The following is a 23,329-nucleotide window of genomic DNA, read 5'->3' as shown; positions in this document are numbered from 1 at the left end:
TGTGAAACAAATGGTTTGGATGCTCTCAGTAGCTTGTGCTAAATTTATATTCAGATCAGTTCACAAATAAATGCCCCTCTAGTAAAAGTGCTGTGTGACACATGGAGACAGCTAGACAATGTCCCTGATGGAAGTTATTTTTGGGTTGATCTTGCACCCAAAAAGGCAATGTCATTTCTGCCATATCACCTAATGAGGGTTAAAATTGCTAAATCACAATGAAGATTTATGGAATAAACTGTGTCCACACTCATGCTTTTTAAAGATCAGTTTCGCCCCTAAACTTCCTGTCTGTACAGAATGTCACAGTGAGCTAGAAAGTTGCTGCGGTCTGTTCCCGGGTTCAGCAGACTAGACGCCTCTCTCATGGAGAAATCCTCGACACACTTGTTTTTGTTCCAGCTTTTTTCTTTAATAAGCCAATGATTATTTGTTCATAAACTTGTTTGTACAGCCATAGACAGATATATATTTTTTTTAAGAAATATTACACAAATTGCACTTTATACATATGACTGTGTCTCCAGAACAGCTCACATTGAAATACAAAGCTTGAGTTGGATTGCGTCATTTACACAATTCCTACAGGCGGTGTGGCCAGTTAAAACATTAAACATGATTACTATATATATATTGTGTATTACACAGGATAATATATCCTTTACAACAGGTAATTATTCAAATGTACACCCCTAAGCATGATCATAAATTACTATTATAAAAAAAAAAAGCAGAGCATGCCTTTTCCAGTGACTAGTACATTCACTTTTTGCAGGGTGCCAAGAATAATGACAACCCTTTGGGACCAACGCTGGCATTCAGCAGGCTAGAAGGATGGGTGTGCTGTACCACAATAACCTCCAGGGGGCTCTAAATCCAATAGGCATTCCAGGGACCCTCACACCAGCAGAGGGCCCTGTGGGTACCACAATTTAGAACCCAGCTGTGCTTGAATTTGAATTAGCAATGAAAGCCGCTAAAAACTATGCCGTGGCCTTTACAAAGCACGCACATACAAATGATGAACCCTGTAGTAGAAGGCAATGGCAAGTAATAGTTTAAGCTTGACTTGAAAACACACTCTTTTCCTTGTATTGAGAAAGGTCCTCAGCATATGCCTTATGGAGGAGAGAAATATATGCTCTCGAGGCAAGGGAAAGTGATAATAAACCTGCTACTCTCAGGAACAAATCAAATAAAACTCATGGGGTTGATGATTTTTTCTAAATACCAGTGTAAGACTGGAGGGAAGGAGGAAAGGGGCTTAAGGTTTTTTCTGCACTGTAAAATTGTGTTTCTACAATGATACTGGCAAAATGTAACACAAGGAGGTTACACTCCTGCAAACTATGGGCCCAGTTTTCCGCTGTGGATCAACTGTCCGTTTAATATATTTACGACAAAAAAGGTGAGTTATGGCAGATTCCCTTATGTAATTTGCTGGTTTCAAAGACCCTGATTAGCACTAATCTTGCACTCTGAGGTATCACTTGGCAGTCCAATCTGGGTCTGTGAAACCAGCACTCAGTTGTTCAAAAGTGCAGGACACCCATAATTTGGGTTATTTTTTATAGGATTGGTTAACTGAGAGTTATATTGTGCTGATGGGGCTGTCCCTCCTCACAAACCCTCAAACTCCTTTAAATGCCATACTAGGTATAAGCTGTAAACATTGTATGCCTGTTGGTATATTACTACCTAACACACCTGATTCCTGGACTTAAAGATGATTTCTTTCAAGTGCAAGCCAAAATAATTACCTGTTACAGCCTTGACTGAAACCTGATTTATTCACCAATTTTCATTTAAGGTAAGCTTTGCTCAGACAGAGAATGCTGTAGGAGCACAGCCAGGGAATCGCATTCCGGAGGTCCCAAAGGGTTCTGTGGGTGTCTTGTCATCAACACTGCCAGAAAAAGATAGATCTGCATGCGTAACCAGGACGGGGAACAGACAGTGGCCATCTAGGGACAATGAATTTGGGAAAGGGTTCTTTTTAAATGACAAAGACTCCACATTCAGTTATGTAATACTGTCTACGTATTGCTGTTAGACACAGATAAAGTAGCAAACCTGTAAAAATGAAGCAACTGGAGTGGTGCTTGCAGAACGAAAGAATTTGAGATCTCTCCAACCTAAAAACATTTAGGGTACAAACTTAATCATTAGGCGACTGCATTTCAATAAACTGAATCTAGATTTGCAATACAAATACAGGACATTAGCCATAATAATCTTGTATCCTTAAACAACTTCCTGCTACTTTCTAAGAAACGGTACCTGCGTTTACATCACAGAGGCTCAGTGCTCTACTGCGAACGAGACAAGGAGCTCAGCCAGCTTTTGCTTTAATGGCATCCTTGTCATCCTTATGAGTCACTGGCCTTTGAGGGTGATGCGTTTAATAGGAATTTTTATCATCAGCTCTGCAGAGTTTAAATCATTTCATTTCATGGTGTGTCACACCAAGAACACACTCACGGATGTGGTTGAAATTTTTAACGTATATATAGCTGATCGAGGACTCTCCGCCTAACTTGGGTGTGTGGTGACTACCTCCTTTTTAAACGGCTGACGGACAAGTGATCACGCTAAAATATATATTTTACAATTCTAATGTAATTAAGAACAGGGTTGGAACATCTCCATGTGTCAGGCTACGGTCCCTTTACTTTGCACAGCCTTACTTAACAGTGAACAGGCAGGCGGCACCTGAAAACGAGTTCACAGGGCGACTCCACTTCCAAGGAACGCCTTCACAGACACAGCCCTTCACATTTATATATCCACTACTTGTATAAATGACACTGTTTACGCTCTGATTCCAGGAATTACAAACAACTGTCTACATAATTGACCTATTCGGAAAATCTGGTTTTGCAAAAACAAAAAAAATAGGAAGAATGCTGACAGTGGCAGTCTTAACCAACACTTACTGGCACGCTGCCCTGTGAACTCTAGAATAACTTCACCCCTTTGAAAAGGGCTTTCATCAAAAAACTACAACGCTACAACATTGACATAATAAAATAATAATAATAATAATAATAATAATAATAATAATAATAATAATAATAATAGACTAAAAAATTCAAGTCCTTGTTTTGTTACTTTTTGTTTAACACTGATGTCTAGGAGGAAAACTGTTGGGTCACATTTTTGACAAGAAAATAATATTTTGGCAGATATTTTTTGTACATGCATTACATTATTGTTGTACAGTGATTAAATGGTGCTGTCGTTTAACACAACGTTTGTCACTTAGCTGGGAATCCCCCCCCCCCCGCCACAAAAAAAAAAAAAGTACGATGACCAGCTAAGTTGGTCCCTTTGATGGAGATATCTTCCCATGTGAAAAGTGAAGAGCAGCACAACCTATGAACATAAAGTGGTTTTAAAAAAACAACAACAAATCATACAAACACACAAATAACCCCTAGCTCCATACTCCCCATTCCTCATGGCTAACACATATAAATATTTGGTTTTAACTACCCAGCAGTCACTGGTGTTCCGGTTTTATACATTTTTTTTTATAATTATACATATATATCAATTAAAATCTTTTAAATGGCAAAAAAAAAAAAATTATGAAACATGCTGCGTGATTGTTCTGAATGTAAAACCACAAAGCAGCCAATAATTTATATATTAAGTTAATGGAGTGCTTGAGAGCGTAAGAGTGTCCCCTTTCCCCGGCCGAAACCTGTTTCCTCCTTCTCCCCCGCTGCGTGGAGCAGGGTCGCCCAGTAAACACGCTGCCCTCTCTCCCCCCCCCCCCCCCCCCCCTGCCACCCCCTTTCCACTCGCTTGACATTTCATTTCATAGAGCACCTCATAGGCTTTGAAGTTAAAAAAAATAAAAAATAAATAAAAATATCGCAGTTAAGGCCACAGCAACATAAGCCTTTCTCCACTGAGTTCTGTGAACACGTCCACCCCATTCTCTCCCCTTCAGCATCCTACTTGACAGTGGATAGCACTCTTGGGCTGCAGGTAAGATGGATGATTTTGCACATTGCTGATTTGGACAAGTAAGCAGCGTGTGAAAGGATAAGAGGTGGATCCCCGCTCAAGTTCCGAATATCAGCTCCCTCCACTGTCCTGTGGCCTCACACCATGAACTCGTTGCTCCCGTACACCACCAGCTGCTGCGGGGAGCCGAAGTCTGGTTCGGGGTTCCTCTTCCTCCCTCCTGCTGAATCGGGGGGCTCCCGGGGCTTCTGCGGGGAGTTCTTAATGGTCTTCAGCTTCTGCTTTCCCTTCTCGGGGCTGAAGGTCCCCCGGCTGGTGAACTGCGGCCGCTCATCCGCACCCTGTTCTGGGCGTGGCTCTGTCGTGTCTCTGGGAGGGCTGGCCCGGTAGAAGGCAGTTGACGGGGATTTGGATCGGAAGCGGAAGCGCTGGCCCATTCCCTGGTGCATGTGGGAGGTGGAGGAGACGGAGGAGACTGTGGAGGTTGAGTCCACGGAGTCCATCGAGTCGGTCTGCTTCCGCAACTGCCTGCGCGTCTTCCGAGAGGATTCAGGCTGCTTGTGCCGGGCAGCGGCCCACACTGAGCTTCTCTCTGAGAGGAGGCAATGACATTGTGAAATAAAAGTAGTTAGAAATGGAGCAAAATACAGTTTAATGGATAGGGGTGTTAGATTGTGTTTTTTGTAAATGTGGAACATTGGTAACCACTCAGGTAACCCATAACAAGAAGCACCCCAATATTATTATTATTATTATTTGTTTATTTAGCAGACGCCTTTATCCAAGGCGACTTACACAGACTGGGGTGTGTGAACTATGCATCAGCTGCAGAGTCACTTACAACTACGTCTCACCCGAAAGACGGAGCACAAGGAGGTGAAGTGACTTGCTCAGGGTCACACAATGAGTCAGTGGCTGAGGTGGGGTTTGAACCTCCTGGTTACAAGCCCTTTTCTTTAACCACTGGACCACACAGCCAGCCATTACAATGCTGTGACTGAGTACTGTATATGGAATGCATTTTTTTATTTTTGTTATTAATGCATTTTCAGTTCTGCATTCTTCCAGCCATAGGAAGAGATGTTATCAAGTCTCTGGATATAATTCCTATATTATTCCTAACAACCCATCTCTCTTCCAGTGAACCCGCTCCGCCATGCTGTCTCACCTGACATGTCCGACGCGGCTCCCTCTGAATCCATGTTGAGGTTCTCCGAGCTGTCTGCCGTCCCGATTGAGGCCTCTGACTCCAGTGTCTCGTCATCAGAGGCACGGGGCTCCAGAGCCAGCATCTCAAACGTCAGCTCCTCCCTGCAAACACACAATGTGCTCGGATGAGACCCGAGAGCAAAGCCTAACAAACACCCCAGAGAAATCTTCTAAAGAGAAGGGTCCTGGCAAAGTACCAATACAAGTGCAATGCTTCAGGTTTCCCTGGAAACAGAGGTAGGTTATCTCTGGAACTGAGATCTCAGTGGATCTAAATATCTTCAATATCTTCTAAATAATAGTCAAAACCTGATTTCGAAATGCCAGAGCAATGCTACAACTACTGGGCGCATACAGCGTACTTTGAGACAACAGTCACCCTCACTATTAAAACATCCTTGACGTTGTCTCAGATATTATCCACTTGTTATTGATTAAATATGTACTTGGTATCCATAACTGTTTCAGTTGTATTTGTAGTGTGTGTGTGTGAATGAGACTGTTCAAGTCTCCACTGTGTTCCCGACAGCAAGCCCCAGTTTCCTGTCCCTCACTTCTCTTTCTGCAGGCTCTCAATCTGCTCGGTCAGGACGCGCTCTTCCTGCTGCATGGCCACCTGCTGCTGCTCCGAGAGCTCCACCTCCACACCGGCCTCCTCGCCAGCGCTCTCCTCCGGCACGTCCGACACCGAGGGCAGTCGGGTCCCCACCGGGGACGAGGGGGTGTGATAACTGGACCTGCGCAGCCGGCCCTTGCCCTGCGAGGAAACAGACACAGGGCCACGTTGAGACAGCACAGTGACACCTGAAGTAACTGGTCAACACAGTGACGGCTGGGTCAAGGTGCCAGTGTCATTCGTTTGTGCTAAAAAAAGAAAATGTGGTCTGAGGTTTACTTGCTGTTATAAGCAGGTTTTTATTTATTTTATTTTTATTTTAAAATCGGTTGAAGAAATGAAATGTGAATTTACTTCCTGAAATTTACGAGTGCATTAAGTACTTCAATTAAAAAAAAACAGTTTGTAATATTGTTTTGCTTGTATTAACAGTTTATCTATTAGCAATATAAGATGTTAAACAGTTAAAATAAACAAAGACCCCTAACTGTCCCCATTAGACTGATCAAGACCATAACAGACATTGAGATAAAAGAAGGAATTACAAGTGTGAAAGGTCAGGGAAGTTTGGGCCACACTGATCTCTAAGGATAGATCGGAATAGTGTGCAGCTGGGGTATGATAGGAGAGGAGAAGGAAGAAAAGGACACTTTAGAGTAAAACACAGACAAGGGAAACGAACAAATAACGAAAACCAAATTCCGAACACTCATCCCTGATCCAGTCAAACCTGTAGAATAAACTGAACATGGTGGCCATGTCTCTAGCTCACTAAATATCTTGGTATTCCTGACTATATCATTTTTCCAATACATTTTCATGAGTAATCTGTAAATTCAGTAGTGGTATCACAAATATGATTTATGAACAATGCAGAATGACATCTGATCCAAAATAGGGTTTCTGCAATGGCCAAGACTGGTAACACAACATTGTACTGGTTATTACAACACAGCGAGATGTCTATATCTATACAAACTTTAAATGTAATTCTATAAGGCAATTCTAGAACTGATATTCAGTATACATTAAACTATAATGTCCTTTTACATCATAGCCCCCAGAGTATATCTTCTCTGTGCAAGCGACTACAAAGCAGACCCCAATCGTAGTGTTAGCCATAGGGCCTACGTGCCATACATTTGTGTGAATCAGAATAGGCACACTGACATATTCACTCTCTCTGAAAACTCATGATGCTAAACCAAAATACAGTTTGAACCAGTTTAGAGTTCTGATGTTAATATGCACCATACAAAAAAATCTGCTCTAGTCTTTGTTTTAAAGTTTTTCATACTTGCATTTCCATCAACAGAACAGTAGTAGCCATTTCAATAAAAGCTGTAAATGTTAGCAAGCATTTCATTCTGACTGCATGGTTTAGATTATCGATCTGTTCGCATCACTAGGTTCAGATTAGCAGGAGGCTCTACTTTAAAAAAAATTCTCTCCGATGGTACCGAACCGACCTTAAAAAAGAAACAAACAAAAAAGGGAATGGGTTTGTGATACAGTTTTTTTTTTTTTTTTTTTTTAAAAAACAGGAGTAGAATGCTCATTTTACACACAGTACCTACAGGAGAAAGAATAGCAGCACCTGCAATTGTGCCATTCTGGAGAGCAGTTTTCACTACATATTTCCACTTCCTTGGTGGGTTACAGGCGGTAATCACTGAGGAATTGTCACATATCCCTCCAAAACAATGAAGACCCAATACAGGCTTGTCAAAACACTGCCACCCTGAGTGCCCATGGCGGCTCCACATACCATCGCCACAGTTCTAGCAGGGTTACTCATTTATACTCTTCTCTACAAACTGCATACCAGCTAATAATAGACACAAGCAGAGCTAGATATGTTACCTTTCTAGTGTTGTTTGGCTGCATGTTAAAAACAAAATCAAAGTCAAATCAATAACGGTTAATAGGGTTAGCATGACATGAAGCAATGACTTAAAACTCATGGGAGATTTCCCTAATGAAGCACAACGGTAACATCCAACACATGCTACACACAGCACAGCATGCGCCATGTTCACTGGAGCCAGAAAAAGACAAGGAAGCGGACAAGTGTGTCGAAATGGTGCCTTCTTTAGTATAATGAGAGTCGCAGGTTTGTGGTGGTGTTGATTGAAGTGTCGTAAAGGGTATTCATCCCCCACTAAACCCAGAAAGGGGAGCATTGTCTCCCATGGTTGCAGAAATTTGGACGTATCTGGTAGTTTAAAAACTGAGGCCTTTGAAAAACTGCATAATAAAGTATATTTTAGGTAAATAAAAAAAACAACAACAATAAACTTTTTTTTTTAATTCTTACCTGTTGTGTATTTCCAAAAACTTTATGGGTTGAAATGTGTACTTTAATTTTCCATCAACAGGGACTGCACTGTGTTAAAGAAATCTCTGTTGCAAGCCTTTGCACTTGGAGAATTTGTCTCCATCCTTTCACAGCTTTCTTTCTTGTCATTTTATCACTGAGAACTATAAAATGTTTCAGTCTTTTTCAGTGTTTAAGTTGAACGTGTTGAAAGAGACTTTTAAATCTTAATGTTTGTCATTAAATTTTAGTTTCATTTCATGATTATTCACTTTAACATAGTGTAGTACCAGATAGCATGTTTTAAAATAGACGTTTGCCATGCGTTTCATTCAGAACAGTACACTTGAGACCTATGTAGCTAATGGAAGTGCAAGACAGGTAAGCATTGGGGAAAAATTCTACAATCATTTACAAACATCTCAACAGCAGCAGTCAATGAGTGTGGTCTCACATTCACCGATATGATGTGGTCAACACTACGAAAACAGACACCCACAATGGAGCATTCCACATCTAAGAAGTAAAACACCTAGATGGAAACTGTTTTCGTTCAATCCGCCAGTGAGAAATGTCACTTTTGCCAGCAACAAACGTGGGCAGATAGCTGCAGAATGTGTGTATGGGCAGTGCCAGAGGCGGTGAGCAACAGCACATGGGCGGAGAATGGCGGAGAGGAGCGCGACAAGGAAATGTGGTGGTGGAGACGTTAAGATGGCTGGGACAGGGTTACATGGAGTATACATACCGGGATCGCACTGCGGGTTATGCTCATAAATCTAACAGCAATTAGTACGGGTTTCTGGATTAAAGAAGGATGGGGAAGAGGAAGAGGAAAGAATAGGGTTAGTGCTAATATTCATTCAAAGGGAATTAGGAACTGCTGGAAAAAAATAATGAAATATAGAAGGACCCACAATACTGTATTTCAATGTTGAGCAGTCTTTATCAGGACTGTTCCTAATCACCTTCCTAAACCTGCACAGTAGTTGTATTTTATGAAGTCAATATATCACCCTGGGAACGGAGCAGGATCGATATAAAAAGGGTGCAGTGGAGTTAAAGGGTGCAAGGAAAACTTTGCTTGTTGTAAAATGTATTTTCCGTATAGTCATACTTTTTTTCAGTACCTGAGTCTGTATAAAATATCCACACCTTTTATAATAGTTCTAAAAGTAGGGACTAAAATAAAATACATTTGGTAATAGAAATCGAAAAATCTCAATAGGGATTGGTGTGGTCTTCAGCCAGTGGCCCTCACAACAATCCACTCAAAACAATTTAAAGTAACTTCTGGAACTTTGCATATTGAGTAAATATTACAGACACATTTTAACCAAGTTGAAAAGCTGTAAATTGGAGGCCATGTATGAGGCACCAATGGGCTTGGCGAGTTTTAGAGAACTTACCAAGCTTTGAAAAGCAGGTTCTGAGTGGCTTCGCTTCACAAATTAGTACTGTCAGATTATGTTTGGACACAGGTGGGATGAGAAGGTGGCTCTTAAGACCTTCATTTTTTTAACTATCTGATTTGCACAAAAAAAAATTGTTTTTGAGTTTGTTTTTTGAATCTGTATTGTAGATGTGAGGTTTATTGTCAACATGGCCTAATTACTGGACTTGTGAATAATCAAATTATGAAATAAGGAGGGAGCACTGTACTGTATAGGGAGCTGTTTTCCACAGTATTGGGAAGGGGTTGAGAAATGCACTGAACTTCATACACTCTTAACATACAAGTCAGCGCAGCCTGCTGGAATGGAGAAGTGGATTACAAAGTGCTACAGATACCTGCTGGAGAGTTTACATTTGCAAGCTGCTTTCATCTGCTACAACAGCAGCTGTATCTGCTTGTGAAATATTTTGAATGTGTGAATTCCACAGACCTTTGGGAGTTCTTGAGCAGAATTAGGATTACGATAGTGGATTTATAAAACGGTGATCTCTAGTAAAGGATGTTTCCATTTCTTCAAAAAAACAAATCTTAAGAATTGTCTCCTGATCTCAGATATCTTACCATTGATCGCCGTACAAGAGTCAGCCTGCTCTTGGCCTTGTTCTCTGCAAATTCCAAGCTGTTGATGTCCTTTAGTCTGGCTATGTACTTGTTCATCTGTTCAACACATATCAGCTCCACACAGCTGGAGATTGAAAACACACAGAGGTTATGGACACACCATCTAATGGATAACACCCAACAGCCTGCAGATATGAAATTCAGTACTTGCTTATGCCTCAGTACCACATAACTAGTTATGTTGAGATTCATAAATCACAGAAGTTTCAGTAATTTGGGGAATATTAAAATAGACCACAAAATCAAAACAAAATAAGGAAATAAAATACTGCCTATTATACAATGGCAAGTATTGTCCTCCTATTCATTTCAAAGGGCTATGTGATGTCATAGCCCTGGTGACATCAAGACAAAGCCACGGTTCTCTTTAAACCTATTTCTGTTAGTTGTTTTTAATTTCAAATGAATAGGCATTATGCTGTAGAACCCCAATATGGCACTAAAGGGCGAGTTGGGGGTTAGCTCCACTTCTATTCACTGCAATGACAGGGAGTTGCTTACGCAGTTGTTTTTCCAATGTCCTGAACGCTCTGCAGAGGATCAATGGTGTCGGGACAGCGAAGGATGCAAGGAGCAAACACGATGGCGAGCGCGTTGGAAGACATCCGATTGGTGTCCTCCTGCAACGCGATTCTGAAACACAAGACAATACAACATCTTTCTAACAGTTTCATACTGTTCTTAGACTAGTACACCAAAGCTGTGGCAGGCTTGGTTTACCATCCAGTTCAATCCAAAGGTGGTATTACTAGCTGAAGGGTAACTTGGTTTTTAACCTGCTTGCCACTTTGTTATTATAGAAGCCAAACACTTCTGTTACAACTGCAGCTGCCCAACATCTACTAGAAGCATGGTTACAGTTAGATAGACAGATATACATATATATACACACACATATATATATATATATATATATATATATATATATATATATATATATGTGTGTGTGTGTGTATATATGTGTATATATATATATATATATATATATATATATATATATATATATATATATATATATATATATATATAGTTTTTTTTTGCGGCTAGTTTTGGAATGGTGTCTCACGCACCTCACAAGATGGAAGATGAGGCGCTCCAGTGTGTTGAGATGAGTTCGGGGGAGCTGATCGATCACAGAGTACACCCCTCGAATAATCTCTTTCTTTTCTTGCAGACCTGAGGTTTGGAAGCAAGGTTGGCAATTGAGATCAAGCAAACAAGCACAAGGACACTGACTGCTGGATTTACTGAAGCCTCAATGGCTCCTTTTGGGCGATGCATCCTTACCCATTGCTCGAAGGAACTCTTCATAAAGCTCAAAGGTCATGACCGGATTTGGCAAGTCCCTCAGCCACTGTTTGAACACACTGGCGATGACGTGGATGTTGTAGTCGTCCAGATTCATGCTGTTGACATCTGAGGAGAGAAAAACAAACACTAACAATTTTACAATTTTAACCAGAAAACAAAACAACAAAAAGAACAATGCAGAATCCTTTTGTCTTTGCAACAGAGGGACAAGGCAGACTTTACTTTTGGGCAACAGCAGAATTAACCAGTCAATGAACTTTTCAATGTTATGAAAAAACAAAAGCCCCAAGAAACACCGATTGCTCAAATATACAGCGTCTGCTTTTACGATGCACTTTGTATAGCTATATACTAACACACCAGAACCTGGTTATAACACCTTGGGAACGGAGGCTGTTCGTAACTCTGAAAAAAGTTTTCAATGGTTTTAATAAATGTGCACACCTGCTTTCTACACCCTTAATCTGACAAATACAGTCATTTAGCCTCCTTTGGCTTTATATAAAAAAACAAAAAAAACAAACAACCTGTGCTGTTTAAAACTAAAATGTCCCTAGTAAAATTGCCTGTACTTGCTTTGAAATCTGCCACCCCTTTGCTGGTACAGTAGTTTTAGCTTCTTCATGACAAGCATGGCACTTGAGGACCGCCTTTCTGGTTAGGCTGTACACATGGTTGAGTGATTGCATACTTCCGGCTGAAAGTTGGGTGTTCAGTTGAGTTTGGTGCTCGTAACTCTGCGGTTCTACTGTAATTCCTGGCTCAGCAGTGGATAAGCTACACACCCCTGTCACACTCCCTGTGTATATGACACCTCTGCTTGCCTCTCTTTTACTCCTTACCCGTGTCCAGTCCCAGCTTGAGTTCCTTGATCTTGTTGGTGGACCCTGACTTCCTGTAGATGCCCTCTGTGTACAGCCCATGCATCTCGATGTAGTTGATGAGTTTCTCCACCACCAAGGGAACCGTCCGCTCGTCATTGGTCAAGCGGGAGACCTCCACCCCAAACTGCCTGGAGGAGAGCTCGGGGTCGTACTGCCGGAGATGAACCAGGGGGAATTAGAGGCCGGATTCAGAATCAATTGTTTGCAAAAAGCAAAATCACTAAACCAACGCTAAATGGTCAATTTGATCAACCTATTCAAACAGCTGGGATAAGCCACAACAAGGTTTTATTACAACATTTTACCCCAGGATTACCCCTAATAAGTGGTTGATAGAATCAAAGAGGATTCCACAGTGCTGTAAAATAAAATGTATATATTATGGCTTATATGCTGGATGTAAAAATCTGTTTATTCATAGTTTACATATGACTGTACAGACTTTATTAAAAGTACAGCACAGTTAGTGGGATACTTTGCTATGGTCATTATATACATATACATTATATATATATATATATATATATATATATATATATATATATATATATATATATATATATATATATATATATATATATATATATATACACACACACACAGACGTGCTCAAATTTGTTGGTACCCTTACAGCTCATTGAAATAATGCTTCATTCCTCCTGAAAAGTGATGAAATTAAAAGCTATTTTATCATGTATACTTGCATGCCTTTGGTATGTCATAGAATAAAGCAAAGAAGCTGTGAAAAGAGATGAATTATTGCTTATTCTACAAAGATATTCTAAAATGGCCTGGACACATTTGTTGGTACCCCTTAGAAAAGATCATAAATAATTGGATTATAGTGATATTTCAAACTAATTAGTTTCTTTAATTAGTATCACACATGTCTCCAATCTTGTAATCAGTCATTCAGCCTATTTAAATGGAGAAAAGTAGTCACTGTGCTGTTTGGTATCATTGTGTGCACCACACTGAACATGGACCAGAGAAAGCAAAGGAGAGAGTTGTCTGAGGAGATCAGAAAGAAAATAATAGACAAGCATGGTAAAGGTAAAGGCTACAAGACCATCTCCAAGCAGCTTGATGTTCCTGTGACAACAGTTGCAAATATTATTAAGAAGTTTAAGGTCCATGGAACTGTAGCCAACCTCCCTGGGCGCGGCCGCAAGAGGAAAATCGACCCCAGATTGAACAGAAGGATAGTGCGAATGGTAGAAAAAGAACCAAGGATAACTGCCACAGAGATACAAGCTGAACTCCAAGGTGAAGGTACGTCAGTTTCTGATCGCACCATCCGTCGCTTTTTGAGCGAAAGTGGGCTCCATGGAAGAAGACCCAGGAGGACTCCACTTTTGACAGAAAAACATAAAAAAGCCAGACTGGAATTTGCTAAAATGCATATTGACAAGCCACAATCCTTCTGGGAGAATGTCCTTTGGACAGATGAGTCAAAACCGGAGCTTTTTGGCAAGTCACATCAGCTCTATGTTCACAGACGAAAAAATGAAGCTTTCAAAGAAAAGAACACCATACCTACAGTGAAACATGGAGGAGGCTAGGTTATGTTTTGGGGCTGCTTTGCTGCGCCTGGCACAGGGTGCCTTGAATCTGTGCAGGCACAATGAAATCTCAAGACTATCAAGGCATTCTGGAGCGAAATGTACTGCCCAGTGTCAGAAAGCTGTGTCTCAGTCGCAGGTCATGGGTCCTCCAACAGGATAATGACCCAAAACACACAGCTAAAAGCACCCAAGAATGGATAAGAACAAAACATTGGACTATTCTGAAGTGGCCTTCTATGAGTCCTGATCTGAATCCTATCGAACATCTATGGAAAGAGCTGAAACTTGCAGTCTGGAGAAGGCACCCATCAAACCTGAGACAGCTGGAGCAGTTTGCTCAGGAAGAGTGGGCCAAACTACCTGTTAACAGGTGCAGAAGTCTCATTAAGAGCTACAGAAAACGTTTGATTGCAGTGATTGCCTCTAAAGGTTGTGCAACAAAATATTAGGTTAGCGGTCCCATCATTTTTGTCCATGCCATTTTCATTTGTTTTATTATTTACAATATTATGTTGAATAGAAAATCAAAAGCAAAGTCTGATTTCTATTAAATATGGAATAAACAATGGTGGATGCCAATTACTTTTGTCAGTTTCAAGTTATTTCAGAGAAAATTGTGCATTCTTCGTTTTTTGTGGAGGGGTACCAACAAATTTATATATATATATATATATATATATATATATATATATATATATATATATATATATATATATATATAAAACACAGATTACCAACACATCATATTTCACTGAATCATCTACACAGATAAATAGGAGAATGGCTTCATACCTTTTTACTGCACCTCGTTGTCGTTTTCAAACAGCACTTTCTATGACAGGCAAACCTGCACACTGAGCACAAGAGAAGGTACATGTGATTTTTTTTTTGTGCTTTGCTGGCTAGTTGACAGCAAACCACATTTCAGTACTAAATTGACAGACACAAATGAAGGCTTCTGAAGGTCTTTTGCCCTTTAATGGTTCTATAGATATATGTTCAAATAGAAGTGTGACATACTGTACATTCATTTATCTTTTTCGATATTCTGAGAATGTCAATGACCCTAAAGAATGTCCTTAGCAAGTCTCATCCCATTCAGAGAAGTGGTCCTCTAGATCTGTGTAACAAATGGAAGTGTGACATAGACAGTTTCCATTTAACGCAGGGGATTATGACAACTTGTGCTAAAGCAGGTCCTCGGTAAGTTTCATCACCCTAGGGAAAGAGCTTGTCTTGATATCTGCAAAACTCGAACATGTGATGCATGTAATATTAACTTACACTTGCAGACGCAAGCTTTGTCCATCATCCATATGAGGGACGAGCAGTACTCGCAGTAGGTGGGGATGCTATACTGGGTGGACTTGAAGATGTGACCATTGTGCTCCTCCACCTGCATTGAAACAGAAGACACACAGTGAGGACAGTGCAGGGCTGCCAAGTGTCTGGTACCTGTCGAATAGCATTCCAGTTTCACACAACCCAAATCTAAGCTATAACAGTGATGTCACAAGGTTCAGCTATATGGAAAGCAACTGGGACATTAGGAAACAGAATATTTTGAAAGCAGTTTGGTCTGTGGAAACAAAGGAAAATGCACTTCACTAGATACCCATGAGCTGGATTTAGTTTCGACAGAGCAGAACTGAAGACTTACAATGTCTGAGTCTTTTTTCCTTCTCTTCTTGCGTTCTGGTTTTGGTGCCTAGGGGGATTAAAAAAAGCTCAATTAAAATTACAATGCCACTCCTTGTTTCTGCTATTAGTGCTTGCTATATGAATACACTCTACTACAGAGTAAATTAACATCTGCATAGGAACAGTCCAAGACATTTAATAGAGCTGGTGTAACTGACAGAACGGGGTTGTGAACCGGCGACATCAAGAAAACGATCACTTCACAAAAGCATCCGATCTATTTGAAGAAGTTGCTTTTAGAGCCATTGACTCTGCTCACCTGCAGGGGCGTCATTATCTGGTACAAAAGTGCAGTACATGGCGCAGCATCATGATATTTAATCTCCCTGAGATACTGTAAAATGCACCTTTTTTGCTTTAGTTTGATATTATTGTTGTTATTTGAGGAAATCCAGGAGTAATAAAAATTAATCGTTTTGATAGAAAGTCTTTATCATTGTCTTAATATAATGTAATAAATCACATGCTATCCACTCTACCTTTCCTACTGTGCTGTCCAGGGTTTTGTATTCGGTCATAAACTCGTCCAGAAACACCTTGAAGGTGTTTACCCAGACCTTGACGGGCGACTCGCTCCAGTCCCTCTGCTCCTGCCTCATCGTCTTCTCCAGGATCTGCTCAAACAGGGCGTACAGGTCCTTGTACCGGATACTCTTCCCATCATCCATCTGCAGGGAGGAAACAGCAAGAGCAGGGCTCATGTCAACACAAAAACACTAAACACTTCCATCTCAGAAATGACACATGGGGCAAGAGAGAGTGTCACCTCAGATGCAAAAAATGAGACGTCACCAAGTACAGAATTCCACCTGGAAGGTACTTCATGCACACAAATAGGTTGACAATAAAGTCAGACACTTCTTTAAAATATTATCTGTTTTAAATGTTTCAAATGGGGAATGAGTTCAAAATTTTGTCTAGTATCTTCTTATTGTGAAAGTTTTACTTTTAAATTCCGATTGAGCCTTTTGAAGTAGAAAACAGGGTTATTAAATGTGACGCTTGGCTACTTACCGCAAGAGCTGTGGAATAGGAGTTGAAGATATTGAGGCGGAACTCTTTGAGAGCCTTTTTAAAGACAACATCCACCAGGGTGTCCTTCTTACTGTCTTCTGTGTCAAGGTCAGTGATCTGCAAGGAAAGGGACAAGCGTCTTTCATTACTGAACTCTGCTTTCTGTTCCACATAAAATAAACTCAAAAACATTCAGTTAAAAACAAATGTTAGTTATTTCACAATGGCGGTGCATAAAATGGTGCCCTTCATTACACAAATGATTTCAAATTCTCAACGCTTCTAATTTGATATTTATTATTCACATACCCTGGGTCATTAATTAGCTGTGGAATGAAACTGAACACACATCACTTTTTAAAGGAGAAGGGTCTATAGAATGGGAGTACAGAAATGAAATATATCCTAGGAAGTTGTTTCACCTTTAATGGTACTTCCATATGGTATATTTGCAGAGATGAACTTGTCTATTGCCATGTTATCTGTTTTCCATGTGTATAGAATCCTATGCAGGTTCACTTGCACAACTGCGCTCATTTTGAAGGTCATTTTTCCTACTTTGGATTCAAAGCAGGATTTTCTTTCAATGCGAGCACCGTCTTTAAAACAACTTCTGTGCTGTTTAGCATTACGAGATGGGATCAATGTTACAGTGTAATACAGTTTAAAGATGGCGCTCACATGAAGAAACCAATTCAGGGTTTTGTTTGTGGGCTTGTGCATGTGTAAGCAGGTCAATGCCCAGTGGCTCACCTTCTTCTGCAGGAACTCGTTCATACACTTGTAGTCGCCGGCGCTGGTGAGGATCTGTAAGGAGTCGTTCTGCCACTGGGCCTGCTCCAGAGCCACGCTGCTGATCTTGATGCTCTTCCGCCGCCTCACCTTGGGCGAGGGCTCCTTGTTCTCCTTGAACTCCTTCCCTCGCTCCGCGGCCAAGTCTGGGCTGTGCGGGGGCGTCATTTGCCGCTCCGGACCTGCAGGGAGACGCGGCTCACAGTCACACCCATAGACACAGCCCAGTAACAATGGGTTACCATTCATTTGTGCCTTATTTAAATTCCAAAGGAAACAAAAATGCAACTGCCGACATTTATTGCAAAATATTTTAATTACAATAAATCTTAAGGGTGGTGACATTTCATATTTTTAAAAGTCACAAGGATTCATTTCCAAACTGTTTAAATTCTGTACTTTTAAATAAACTGTCTTTGTATTCCTGCAGATGTATTTATACAGGGTTGGACCTCATGCTGTCTGAATACCATACATGAGCCTTTTGAGTTTGCTGTGGAAGTGTTATGGAGGAGAGTTACCGTCACCCATGTGCAGCCCCGTGTCCAGGCCCTCCTGCTCCCTTTGCAGCTCCTGCTGCTCTGCCTGGGAGGCCAGCTTCTCTCGCGACAGCTTCTTATCACCCTGCTTCGTCTTGCCCCAGAACCGCATCTTCCCTCTCACTCTGCAGGCAAGCAAGAAGCATGCTTACAAACATACACGCAGCATTATGGGCACAGTCACATTGCAGTGATAATACCTACAGAAAACCCACAGCACTTCTATTTGAGCTTCACAGAGCACTAGAGGAGTGTGGCAGATAAGAGTTTCCACATGATATACTCCTCCTTGTTACAATCCACACTGTGGATGTTTTTCATCATTCAGATGATTCAATCCAATGCTATTTGAGTGTAAAATCAGGCTTTAAATACGAAAACACAACTAGCAGATTCATTCAATTACCAGACAACTGTACTCGACTCCCCCCTACCTTCCATCGGTATGGGCGTTCTTCCTCATGCTGTCCATCTTGCCAAGATCCCCGGAAGACATCGTTTTATGAATCATATTCTGGTCTTCGGTCTGTGAGGCTGGCTGCAATTTCAAATGGATTGGCACAAAAAACCATTATAAATACTCAAACTGCCGTTTAGCAACATGCTAGAAGGAACAGAGGATATGAGAGGATAACGTATTTGCTTAAAGTGTACCTTTCATTGTGAAATTCCAGTTAAACAAACATTTCTGAATACAGAACTTTAGCATATACCTGTAGACATTGAAAAATACCAAGCTTAGGATGCTCAATTCTTAATTATAGTTCTTAATTATAGTAAGACTGACTGATTATACAGAATTCATATTTCTTAGCAAGTTTAAAACAGTAAAATCAAAGGTGACAAAAATACCTGCACTTGTAAAGCATTATCACAATGAAACATTTCCAGTTTTGAATTTTACTGCTCTTAACCCTGGTTTCTGGTTTGTGGAAATGATGCCAGTAAAGCCATGGGGCTCACAACATTTCACAGATTCTTAACTAATATATTTTAAAAGATGCACTTGGAAAGCCAATCTATAGCAGGCTCTTAAAGAGCTGAGTACATAAAGTGCACAGAGTAGTGGGTTCAGGCTACTGGCTTGGAAAGGGGTAAGTGACCACTTCACCCTTTGAGTACAGAGGCTGCAAAACGTACCACCTCATAACGTGCTGCACAAAGACACACACCTGGAAAAGACTACCTGGTTTTATTTTATTTGCTAGGACACCACTTTAACAATATAAAATAAAATAAAGATAACATCTTAAAATGACAGCAAGTGTTAGATATGGTTATCCAGTTCTGTTTAAACTGTTCGTACAGTTTATTTCTCAGGATAAACAACTAAAACCTGTTAACGGTGTATTTCAAATCAGGGTGATACAATCTTCGGTGCACTTACTGTCCAAACCCAGCAGGTGGCAGCAAAAGACTGACCAGCACTGCACAGATGCTTTGAGAGCAATGTGCACATAGAATCTGTGGGGCTCAACTGACTATTGCGTAAGCTGTACTTTCAGATTTGGTTGTTATGTAAAACTCTAAAACAGTTAGCTGATATTATCATTAGAAAGTATTTTATCATTATTCATCATTCAATTTTGTTCATTTAATTTTTTCCAAAATAACGCTCCACGCGTATCCAAGCATTGTAAGAATTTTACAGACTGTTATAGTAAATAAGTACAATAAGTTGTAGCTGCAGGAGACACTAGAATTGTAGGAAACATATTCATCTTCATGAGGTTTTATGCAATAACAGCTCCAGTGCACTTACACCTGTGTAAACAAATTCATTATTTAGGTTATACAGTAAAACCATTACTGTCCGAACTTCGATATTACAGACACTGTTGTTAACCCGAACAGCCCACCTCCTGCCCCACAGACAATACCTTCTATTTTAGGAATTTACAATACAGTCGGGTTCTGTACATTTCGCTCCCTCAATACTTCATTAATTCAGCCTTCACTAATTCACTGTTTTTAGTATTTTTATTTTATATAAAGAGGGAGCTCTGTTTATTGAAATGTACAGGGGCTGTATTTTCATGTCATTTCTGGAGGTTTCTCAATTGAGAATGTCAAAGAATTTTACAATAATTCTTAAAAAATAAAAATTCTGATAATAAAGGTTTTACCATACCTGCATAGAACATGTGATTATATATATATATATATATATATATATATATAGACACACACAAACACACACACACACACACACTAGTGAACATGTTAAATAAAACAATAGGAAGGCAGAGGTGAAACTGAAGTGAATGTGCCAGGTTATATTGAAGTCACAGGAAACCCAACCCGCAGAGTAAGGGAGTGATGCATGTGCAGAGCAATAAAACCGTGACACAGACAGGGAATAAAGTGCGCCCCCAAAAGGCAGTTATTAGCTATTGCATGCAATGATTGGGTGTTAACCTGGCTATTCCAGCTAGATGACAGGAGGTGATTTTTAATTTTTTTTTTTTAATGCACGCCGCGCTATTTGCTTCTGTGATGGATGACTTGAGGTTTCCCTTCATTCAGGTGACCCCCCCCTTTCGTACCTAGTTGATTGTGAGCCCAGACTTGTCAGCAATGTATTTTATCCAGAGCAAGCATCATGGACTACTGATTGACTGATTGGGGAAACAGTTTAGAACACAGCTTTGGACATCTGTGCTAAGTGCTAGGAAAGGCTTCAAATAAATAAAGATTTATGATAATCCAAAATTGCATCAGATATTTAAAAGCTGTCACTTGATAAGTCTGGATTTTAAATATTGGTCAACTTGGCAAGACCGACTACCGCTAGTAGAAATCACGCAGATCGTCAACCTGTTTCACAGCTAACAGAACCTAAACATCTTTGGTTACTAATTGTAAAAACTGATAAGTTGTCTTGCTGGATAGAAGGTGTATCCAAACCATAAGTACAATAGAGTACATAAAGCTTTGAAGTGTTCAGTCGGGCTAAAACCACACATATATATATAAAATGATCCCGTTCCAGCAATTAGGCCCACGGTAAACATGAACTGGTTAAGGTAAACCCCTACATGGTTGCCTAGATCTCATCCAGCGGACCTGCAGACTCAAGAGTTACTGGCTGGATACCTTCTGTAAGAAGTGTATTCAGTTTGTAGTGCCCTGATCATTTTAGAAACACAAATGAAGGTTGTTCTATAAAATAGAAGGGCAAGTGGATTTGTAGAGCCACGTTGATGCCTTAAATGGGACAGAAAGGTCAAGCTGTGTTCCAAAATAAATGTTTCCCCATCGAAAGTACAGTGAAAAAATAAAGACAATAAAAACTGCAGTACCAAAGCGGTTTTAGGTGTCAGTATTGCGTTTCTACCCAGGCGGCGCTGAAGGGGTTAGCAAAAAGAGATGCTCCCACTTGTGAGGCTCGCCCCCAGAGAAGGTCTGGGTGGGTTTGGTTTGTTGAATTACCATTTCTGAGTCACTGTGACAAGCCTGCCCGCTGCGAACCAGAGGCTCCGGCTGGGGGCGGGGCAGGCTGGGGGAGAGAGGGGGCGAGATGGGGGTGTCATCATACTCATCCTCCTCCGATTCCCCCTCCCCCTCTGGGTTTGTACCTCGGGTCAGGAAATCAGAGCGAGTCCGCGCCATGCGGGCTTTCTTTTTATGGGCTGGTCTCGCAACCTAATTGACCAAATAACACAACAAGTGTAAAAACTTCTTTGACTCAAACTCTTAAAACGTGATCTTTCCCACCTCTTTAGAAGCTGATACATTGTAAAAGAGAGGGCCCCTTACAAACTGCAGTAGTTTAGTAACATGCCGGGGTGGACGACTCCAGTCCTCAAGTGTAATAGCAGGTTGTGTTATCCCAGGACTGTATGCTGGTTAATCTGCTTTGCTTTGCACCTGTCAGAGCTCTGGGGGCTGTAGTTGTGTATCCCTGCATCAATGAGAGCCGTCTTTGCACAATGCTCTTTGGGCTCTACACACATTCCTGATAGTGAACAGACACTGCTTTCTGGCAATGCAGTAAGTCTGCTATGATGTGAAAGGGGGCGTAGCGTAGCAGTCTACAGTGACTGGGTAGACTGTCTGACCGCACTATTTCAAGCACTGTTCAAGGTACTTTTCCGCTGAATTTGTTTTATGGGTTTTAGGAGAATGTATATTTCACACTAACCCCAACCCACCTTGTCTGAAGTTTAAATAATCTTACATAACCTTAAAATAGGCTTAAATAATCTGCACAGCACATTCTATACAGCGGTCAGATGTTTCCTCTTGCTTGCTTACATATTATGTCAGAGATATTTGAACTTCCTATCATTTGATCACATATTCAGTTAAAACCACTGCTTCACCCCTCCCCTCCCCATCCTCCCCTTACCTCGCGCCCCTTGTGTCCAGTGACTTTTACAAGCTTCGTACTCGCAGGCCCCTCTTTCCGACGGACAGAATCCTTCTCCTGAGTGGCAGACTCCTTTTCAAACCTGCAAAAGTTTAGTAATTTCAGTCAAAGACCACCCTCTCTATTTCCTGCTAATCCCTAATATGGGGATTTAAACACAAGCCTTTTAGCATTCACCATATTTAGTAGATATGACAGATGGGTGTACCATGGATAACATCAGGCCATGTAGAATAATCAGAAGTTGTTGAATAATCTGAAGTCGTAATATGTAGACAAGCTAATGCCTGGTAACTTAACCCTTTGCAGTCCATTGTCGGACCTGGTCTGACATTGCAATTATTCCTATCAGGTCCATTGTCGGACCCTGTCCGACATCATTATAGAAACACAAAAAACGGGTTTTAGTCGTTTTTTCTCCGGAAAAAGTCGAGAACACCATTCAATGGATGAGTGGGAACGACAGGAGCCGAGACAAGTCGAAAAAAAAAAAAAAAAGGCGTATCTCATGAATAGTCATACATGGCCCTGGTATCAGATAACGGGGCGGTCGTAAGTAAACAAGCTATCTGATACTGCACCAGCGCACAGAGAGCACGGACATTTGCAGAGCTTTTTTGAGATGTTACAGTAATAAAATAATGACTTGGATCGCATTATTGAGGAGTTTGGTGATAAAACGAGTGATCAGATGATTGATCGGTATGTACGACTATTATTATTATTATTATTTATTTCTTGCATAGGTGAAAGCTATAGCGAGCGAAAGGGTGTGGCGGGGCTGGAGATGCCTTGTGAGTGCTTTGTTGATATGCAGGGCCATTTAAACCCGTTTGACTGTGAAAAAAAATACTTTTAAACAGCGCGTCTAAAATTAACTGCGTGTGTGAAAATTAATTAGACCTGGCGTGCCTGACGCGCATTTAATAAATGGACCACAAAGGGTTAAAGCTGAAC

At 40.8% G+C, this 23,329-nt stretch overlaps 1 protein-coding gene across 10 annotated transcripts in view; it reads right to left on the bottom strand.

The window, feature by feature from the left end:
- Positions 1 to 3,798: 3,798 nt before the first annotated feature.
- LOC117429076 (unconventional myosin-IXAa-like) overlaps positions 3,799 to 23,329 on the bottom strand; it is a 165,929-nt gene continuing 146,398 nt past the window's right edge. For 6 of the 10 annotated variants that reach the window (XM_058998519.1, XM_058998515.1, XM_058998517.1 and 3 more), the window contains 20 exons: positions 22,352 to 22,454; positions 21,433 to 21,645; positions 18,435 to 18,538; positions 17,983 to 18,125; positions 17,423 to 17,643; positions 16,670 to 16,786; positions 16,135 to 16,323; positions 15,615 to 15,662; positions 15,239 to 15,350; positions 14,747 to 14,808; positions 12,348 to 12,540; positions 11,482 to 11,610; positions 11,265 to 11,370; positions 10,696 to 10,827; positions 10,135 to 10,258; positions 8,866 to 8,919; positions 7,664 to 7,681; positions 5,739 to 5,941; positions 5,144 to 5,286; positions 3,799 to 4,567 (listed from right to left, as the gene is read on the bottom strand). In XM_058998519.1, the coding sequence (XP_058854502.1) occupies positions 4,113 to 4,567; positions 5,144 to 5,286; positions 5,739 to 5,941; positions 7,664 to 7,681; positions 8,866 to 8,919; positions 10,135 to 10,258; positions 10,696 to 10,827; positions 11,265 to 11,370; positions 11,482 to 11,610; positions 12,348 to 12,540; positions 14,747 to 14,808; positions 15,239 to 15,350; positions 15,615 to 15,662; positions 16,135 to 16,323; positions 16,670 to 16,786; positions 17,423 to 17,643; positions 17,983 to 18,125; positions 18,435 to 18,538; positions 21,433 to 21,645; positions 22,352 to 22,454 (2,869 nt within the window). In that variant the 3' untranslated portion in view covers positions 3,799 to 4,112. The remainder of the gene's footprint in view (positions 4,568 to 5,143; positions 5,287 to 5,738; positions 5,942 to 7,663; positions 7,682 to 8,865; positions 8,920 to 10,134; positions 10,259 to 10,695; positions 10,828 to 11,264; positions 11,371 to 11,481; positions 11,611 to 12,347; positions 12,541 to 14,746; positions 14,809 to 15,238; positions 15,351 to 15,614; positions 15,663 to 16,134; positions 16,324 to 16,669; positions 16,787 to 17,422; positions 17,644 to 17,982; positions 18,126 to 18,434; positions 18,539 to 21,432; positions 21,646 to 22,351; positions 22,455 to 23,329) is intronic. The other 4 variants (XM_058998518.1, XM_058998521.1, XM_058998516.1 and 1 more) reach the window with 3 other exon arrangements.

The sequence above is a fragment of the Acipenser ruthenus genome, chromosome 24 (assembly GCF_902713425.1).
Source record: "Acipenser ruthenus chromosome 24, fAciRut3.2 maternal haplotype, whole genome shotgun sequence".
NCBI classification, from domain to species: Eukaryota; Metazoa; Chordata; class Actinopteri; order Acipenseriformes; family Acipenseridae; genus Acipenser; species Acipenser ruthenus.
The sequence above is the reverse complement of the archived record's forward strand: the minus strand, read 5'-3'. Positions and strand labels throughout refer to the sequence as shown.